General features: G+C 43.2%; 1 protein-coding gene across 2 annotated transcripts in view; it reads right to left on the reverse strand.

The window, feature by feature from the left end:
• Nucleotides 1-7,164, reverse strand: part of HERC6 (HECT and RLD domain containing E3 ubiquitin protein ligase family member 6) — a 66,379-nt gene extending 59,215 nt beyond the window's left edge. The window contains exons 1-3 of one of the 2 annotated variants that reach the window (XM_055297026.2): nucleotides 6,730-7,164; nucleotides 3,250-3,409; nucleotides 1,083-1,159 (exon numbers count right to left, since the gene is read on the reverse strand). In XM_055297026.2, the coding sequence (XP_055153001.2) occupies nucleotides 1,083-1,159; nucleotides 3,250-3,409; nucleotides 6,730-6,928 (436 nt within the window). In that variant the 5' untranslated portion in view covers nucleotides 6,929-7,164. The remainder of the gene's footprint in view (nucleotides 1-1,082; nucleotides 1,160-3,249; nucleotides 3,410-6,729) is intronic. The other variant, XM_055297027.2, reaches the window with a different exon arrangement.
• Nucleotides 7,165-7,760: the final 596 nt, after the last annotated feature.

The following is a 7,760-nucleotide window of genomic DNA, read 5'->3' on the forward strand; positions in this document are numbered from 1 at the left end:
TTTCCTAGTCACTTTCCCACAATTTATTATCCCTTGAAGCCCAAACTCCCTTTTCTTTGTTAAAACAGTAAGTTCCTGAGTCTAACCACTACTTTTAGTTTCACTTATTTTCTGTGAATTCTTGTGCACAAAAATATTAATAAAAATTGGGGACTGGGCACAGTGGCTCAAGCCTGTAATCCCAGCACTTCAGAAGGCCAAGGCGGGTGGATCACTTGAGGTCAGGAGTTCGAGACCAGCCTGGCCAACATAGTGAAACCTTGTCTATACTAAAAATACAAAAATTAGCCAGGCATGGTGGCGCACACCTGTGATCCCAGCTACTTGGGAGGCTGAGGCAGGAGAATCGCTTGAACCCAGGAGGTGGAGGTTGCAGTGAGCTGAGATCGTGCCACTGAGCTCCAGCCTGGGTGACAGAGAAAGACTCCATCTCAAAAAAGAAAAAAAAAAAAAAAGAAAAGAAAAGAAAAAAAGAAAAATTGGGTGCCTTTTCTCTTTTAATCTGTCTTCTGTTAATTTAATTTGCAGGTTCCCAAAGACTATGCATGAGGGTAGAGGAATAATTTTTCCTCCTTCAGACTCTCCATTGAGAAATTTGGATTGAGGGTGGACAAAGGAGGGTGGAGGTTGGTAGAAAAAGTGTAGATGTACAATTGTTTTGTGTCAATAAAGATAAATAAGTAAAAACTTTAAAAAAGAAAAACTATAGAGTCATGATTTTGACACTTTGACTTCTCTTTCTTTGATCTAAGTGAAATAGACAAATAAGTCTGCCAGTGTGGACGAGCCATTCAGCATAAACAGCAAAGGGCTGGAAATAAAGCCACTACTAAGCTCTGAGAGAGTTGGCCAGTTAGGTCAAATAACCAGAGACAGCCCCTTATGGCACTATGAATTAGGCACTGTTTAGAGCATAATTAGGACCAAGAAATTTGAGAAAAAAAATAAAAACAATATATGTTATGAAACCTGGAGAATGAAAAACTTCTAAATGAACCCCAGTGCATTCAAAACCAACAGCTATAATTCCTATTCAAAAAATTACTTCCTACTCACACTCAGATCCAAAAACTGTTTCTTACCTTTTGATAATGCCAGGGAGTGGTAGTGTCCACAGGAAACTTGTATTATTTTTATACCATTCAGAGTCGTTATTTTCCTATAATACAAATAATACAAAATTGATTAATCCTTATTTAGAGTGAGTTGTCCAGTGGACTACAGATATTTAAAGTAATGCATCTGGTCCAGGAAAACCATTTTATTTTCTTGTATTTCTGTAGTACCTTTATTCCAAAGCCCTCAGACTGTTTTTAACATGACATCAACATGTACAAAGGTATAGGACAGAATCCAAAACAGTATATAATGCAAAAGCCATTGTTATTGGACTTTAATGCAGTATCTAATATACTAATTTTATTCTACACTTATTAGCCTAAAAGAAAAATAAATTTTTTCTACATATATAGTATAGGGCCTTAGAATTTATAGAACACCAACATCTTCATCATCTAATTTAAGCCCTAATTTAATAAATCATTAGGTTAAATCATACAAAATTGCCACCATTTTTGTGGATCAAAACCAGATAACTATGAGCAATTTCCTTTTTTTTTTTCACAGATGGAATCTTGCTCTGTCACCCAGGCTGGAGGGCAGTGGTGCGATCTTGGCTCACTATAACCTCCACCTCCCAGGTTCAAGTAATTCTACTGCCTCAGCCTCCCAAGTGGCTGGGATTACAGGCATGCACCACGAAGTCTGGCTATTTTTTTTGTATTTTTAGTATAGACGAGGTTTCACCATGTTGGCCAGGCTGGTCTCGAAATCCTGATTTCAGGTGATCTGCCCGCCTCAGCCTGCCAAAGTGCTGGGATTACAGGCGTGAGCCACTGCGCCTGGCCACTATCGGCAATTTCATAAGGTGAATCTAATGGAACTCAAAGAGGTCAAATAGGTATGACGTTGTAGAACCAGACTCAAATTCTGGTCTTTTCATTCCGAGTTCAATGCTCATTCTCCCAAGTCACATTGATCTCTTCTAGAATTTAATGACCAGAAGAGGTAACAAGAGGTCACTTCCTAATATTAAAAAGCATGCGTTTGAAAACCCCCAAGTATGTAATTCATAAACACACAATCCAGAGCCACCTACTGGTCATATCTGTCCTGGGAAGCTGTTTGTGAGGAAATGTGATATTTCCTTCCACTTTACTAAGTAAAATGTTAGGGCCCAGTGGTTTATGACAAGCCAAAATGTTATGTTGAGAAAAAAACTTCTCCTCTTCCACCTTTGGTCCAATATTTGGGAGCTTGCAAATTAACTGACAATAGATTAACAAGAGAAAAGACAAAGGTTATTTACAAGTGTGCTCGCTATTACAGAATATCCCAAAGTAAAGTTTTATATATGTCAACTTAATAAAAGGCGGGGTTTTGGGACTTCAGTGGGAAAGTATAGAAGGTTCTATTGGGCTTTTTGATGGTAATGGTAATGGGTGGTCTATCTTAATGACAAATGAATTCCCAGGAAACTCTCACTCAAGGAAGTTACTGGGAACTGCATTTTCAGGAGGCTCTGTTTTAGTGTGATAAAGGAAGTTCGGGTAAGATTTATATCGTATCTTTTGCAGCTCAAATGTTTCTACTTTACGGTAGTCTTTATACCCACTCTGGAGGTCTAAGTGGGCCCCCACAGTTATATTCCAAGAGATAAGATTAAGATCAAAGGGTCACATCTCATTTCACTCTGCTCTAATTAAATAATAATTGGTGTTGTAGGTTTTTTCCTGCCTTCTTCCCTCACTACACTGTAGTCCTTCAGGTTAGGAACTGTGTTTGTCATAGTCTTTTTTTTTTTTTTTTGAGACTGAGTCTCCCTCTGTTGCCCAGACTGGAGTGCAGTGGCGCTGTCTCAGCACCACTGCAACCTCTGCCTCCCAGGTTCAAGCGATTCTCCCACTTCAGACTCCTGAGTAGTTGGGATTGCAGGTGACTGCCACCACGCCCGGCTAATTTTCTTGTATTTTTTGTAGAGAGGGGCTTTTGCCATGTTGACCAGGCTGGTCTCAAATTCCTGACCTCAAGTGATCTGCCCACCTTAGCCTTTCAAAGTGTTGGGATTACAGACGTGAACCACTGCAGCTGGCCTGTCATAGTCATCTTTGTATCCTGGCATCTTGCACAGTGCCTGGCACATGGTACTAAATATATTGAATAAATGAAGGAGTGGATTGAAATACTTACTTAGGTGTGAAACTTATTTCCTTGAGTTCTCCAATCCCCAGCTGCCCTTCAGAACCAGCTCCCCATGCGAAGACCCTTCCTTTGTGACACACAGCCAGGGAGTGCTCCTTCCCGCAGCTCACAAGATCAACATTTAGAGTTTCCAACGCCTGAATTGGTTCTTTGGGAAACAAAACACCCCCCAACCACCACCACAGATTATTAATTTAACACAAGTTTAAGACAGCACTTTTCTTCAAAAAGAAGTATCATCCAGATTTCTTGTCTCCTCCAATGGTCTTTTAAATCAAGACCTTAAGTCCATTCTAAATGTCTGAAGGAAGTAAATTCAATGTGTGTTACCCTGTCTTTATAGGATACAGCTCTGTTAAAATAATCAACTGGGAGACTATTAGGTTGAGATGGCCCCAGCACCTTGGGTTCCTACCTAAGCAAACCAAAACCCAACTCAGAGTGATTGATCATAGCCTAGGAAAATGAAACTTAAGGTTAACCAATCAGAAACCACCAACTAACATCTAACTAGAGACTTTACCAACCAGAAACTGCTGACTACTTCAAACAAGGGACTTTCCACTTTAACCAATCAAATATTTTCTTTGCCTTGCTTCCTGGAACACATTATCAAAGGTTCCCCCTGGCATCTCCTTGCACTTCCCTTAGTGGAGCCCAACTGCTTGAGGTCTGGTGCTGCTCAATTCATGAACTGCTAAATGTTCAAACTGACTCTTAAAAACATTTAATTACCCAAGTCTATCTTTTAATGGCTGTTATTTAAAGGAGTAGGCATCATGGAGGGGGTAACTTCTAGGGACTATGACACATGACCAAATGTTTCTCTAGCAAAACCTAGCAAAATAAAGGGACCCAGAAAAAAGTTGGGATCTCCTCCATTTTGCTATTCTGTCTTCCCACCCTAAACACTGAAAGCAGTGAATCCCTTGCTCAGAAGGAAACTGGAAGGGAGTCTACCTCATGAGTGTGAGAGGCAGGTGCTGGATCCTCTTACAATGAAAAGTGAAAAATATGCCCCTATGGAGGCCCTAAATATGCCCACAGATGAAAACCGGATCATATTTCCCTACAAGCCAATCTAAACTGCTTTCCCAAGGTGTCTGTCTCTGAATTATTAGAGGTTTGGAGTTGAGAACATCATACCAGTAAAGTTTTTGTAACATGTAAGATTTTGTTTTTCCTTTTATCTTTGTCATCTTATCTTTTTCAACTATTTACTGTCAATTTATGCAAGGCTAAAATTTCCCAAAGATTCATGCACTCACAAAGATAGAAATTGGCACCATTATTCTGGAGAACAATTTGGCTTTAAGTATCATGTTGCCCTTCATTTCCAAATGAAGGTGATAAGACCTGAAAACATGCTACTTTACCATAAGAATTTGAGCTGAAGGCAATTGAGAATCAACAGATGCAGGAAGAGTTCTCTGCTCTCTTCTTATCTACCTAAAAGTAGGTCATAAATATCCTTTTGTGAGAAGCTCCCATCTCCTGCACCAAGAAGAGAAGGGTCGGCCAGGCACGATGGCTCATGCCTGTAATTCCAGCACTTTGGGAGGCCGAGGTGGGCAGATCACGAGGTCAGGAGTTTGAGACCAGCCTGGCCAATATGGTGAAACCCCGTCTCTACTAAAAATATAAAAATTAGCTGGGCGTGGTGGTGGGCGCCTGTAAGCCCAGCTACTTGGGAGGCTGAGGCAAAAGAACCATTTGAACTCGGGAGGCGGAGGTTGCAGTGAGCCGAGATCGTGCCGTTGCACTCCAGCCTGGTGACAGAGCGAAACTCCATCTCAAAAAAAAAAATGAAGAAGGGTCACCTAAGATGAAGACTTGGCACTGAGGTAAGCCTGCATAAACAAGTCTAATTGAAATAACCCTTATCTTCCATTAGATTTTCCCATATATTTTCTAGTCACTTTCCCTGAGTTCATCATCCTTTAAAGTCCAAACCCCCTTTTCTTTGTTAAACATGGTACACAAGCTCCTAAATTGAAGCACTTGAGTTTCACTTCTATTCTGTAAATTCCCACGCATGTAAATTCCCCTATATGTAAAAGATTAATAAAATTGTATGCTTTTTCTCCTGTCGATCTGTCTTTTGTCAGTTAAGTTTGCAGGACCCAGGCGCTGAACCTTAGAGGGTAGAGGAAAAATTTTCCTCCTCCACACACCTTTTGAAACTATTCTCAGCAAGTCATCAGAAATGTGGTCAAATATTTGCTTACATGAATATCAATCAGTATTATTTATAAAAGCCCCTAGTGGGAAACAATCTAATTTCCACAAAAAGAGAATAATTATGGTACTCTCAGAGTTTAGAATGTTATGCAGCAATTTAAAATATATTTTCAAAGCATACAAAATAAAAGGGTAATATGTTCATAAGATTATGTTTGATGAAAACACAATGTAGAGTTGCATAAATATTGCATATACAAATCTATAGTGACATGATTTTTATAAAGATTAAATATATACATAGAAAAAAGTGGACAAGGAGAAAATGCATCAAAATGTTAGGAGTTATCTTTGGGTGTTGGAGCTACGGTGATTTCTTTCTCGTATTTCTACAATAATCCATAACGATTATTGTATTATCTCATATATATAATATATATATTTATTATTATTATTATTATCTTTTTTGAGACGGAGTCTTGCTCTGTCGCCAGACTGGAGTGCCGTAGGGCGATTTCGGCTCACTACAACCTCCGCCTCCCGGGTTCAAGCGATTCCCCAGCCTCAGCCTCCCAAGTAGCTGGGACTACAGACGCGTGCCACCATACCCAGATAATTTTTTGTATTTTAGTAGAGACGGGGTTTCATCATATTGGCCAGGATGGTCTCGATTTCCTGACCTCGTGATCCGCCCGCCTCGGCCTCCCAAAGTGCTGGGATTACAGGCCTGAGCCACTGCGCCCAGCCTATCGTGTATATATATATATATATATATTTTTTTTTTTTTAATGCCCCAGTGTATTTCTAAGGGAGATACAGGTGTCCGACCCACAAACCACGTTTGTAAGGTCAGGCTGCCTTCTCCAGGTAAAACCGCGCAGGCAAGGATTTGTCTGCAAGGCAAGCCGGAGGAGGGACCACATCTCTTCCCAGAGCAGCGCTGACCAGGTTAGTTTCGGCTCTCAGTTTCGCTTTGAACTTGAATTGGAAACCGAAACAAATCCGAGGGGTGTCGGGAAAACGAAACTGAGGAAGTTGCTCTTCGGTAGCACAGGGCACCATTTTCCCGGTCCCTATGGCTCTTCGGGTCCCGAAGGATCCGAGGCTCCCAGCACCCCTCCCTGCCTGGCCCGCGGCGCCCAGCATCTGAGCCGCTCCCTGCACCTGGGCCCCCGCGCCCCTCACCCAGTCCCAGCGCTCCGCACCCGGTTCCCTGCGCCCGGTACCCAAGCCCCCGCGCCCATGCGCTGGGGTCCCCACACCCCGCACTTGGGGCCCCGCGATCACCTGGCAGCTCCCCGCGCGGAGCGCCCCTGCGGCCCAGCTGACCCTTGCTGTTGTCTCCGCACGAGAGGACCCTGTGGTTGGTCAGCAGCAGCAGAGAGTGGCGCTCCCCGCTGGCCGCCTGCAGTAGCTCAGCCCCGGGGCTGCCCTCCGTCCTCCGGCGCTGCAGCTCCCTGGAGTCGGCGCCCCAACAGAAGTACATCCCGCTTCTGCGCCCTGTCGCCTGCTCCGGATTCCGTCGGTCCTGCTGCGACAGGCTTCCAAACGCTGGTGACTGGGCGCTCGATAATTTCCTGAATATCAAGAGGCTCACCCTGTCTTCAACCCGCCCCAGGGGCGCAGCCCTGGCCCCACGTCAACTCTCGCTGCCTGAACTTCAAGTGCTGAAGAGCAGAGAGGGCGTCCCAGGGAATGAACCTGGGTTTATATCCTAAGCCATTTATGAGTCATGAATGCCACTTTGGGCAAGTTATCTAATAATTCCGTGCTTCAGCTATCGTATCTACGAAATATGGACAGCAATTCAGCAAATCTAATATGCTGGGATAATTTAATAGATACATAAAGTTTTAGAATAATACCTAGAGTGGTTAATAAAGCATCTGCGTGCCCACCTCCTTCCAGACTTTTTTGGCACTGAAAATACAAGTTTGTTTTTTGTTTGTTTGTTTGTTTGAGACAGAGTCTTGCTCTGTTGCCCAGGCTGAAGTGCAGTGGCACCATCTCGGCTCACTGCAACCTCCGCCTCACGGGTTCAAGCGGTTCTCTTGCCTCGGGCTCCCGAGTAGGTGGGATTACAGGCGTGTGCCACGATGACCAGCTAATTTTTGTATTTTTAGTAAAGACGGGGTTTCACCATGTTGGCCAGGCTAGTCTCGAACTCCTGACCTCAAGTGATCCACCCACCCCCCCCCCCCTCAGCTTTCCAAAATGCAGGGATTACAGGCGTGAGCCTCCGCGCCCGGCCTGAAAATATAATTAGTGAAAGAAAAGATCCTCTTGATGCGTTTACATTCTCCTGAGGGAAAGAGAAC

This window comes from Symphalangus syndactylus, chromosome 10, assembly GCF_028878055.3.
Source record: "Symphalangus syndactylus isolate Jambi chromosome 10, NHGRI_mSymSyn1-v2.1_pri, whole genome shotgun sequence".
In the NCBI taxonomy this organism is placed as follows: Eukaryota; Metazoa; Chordata; class Mammalia; order Primates; family Hylobatidae; genus Symphalangus; species Symphalangus syndactylus.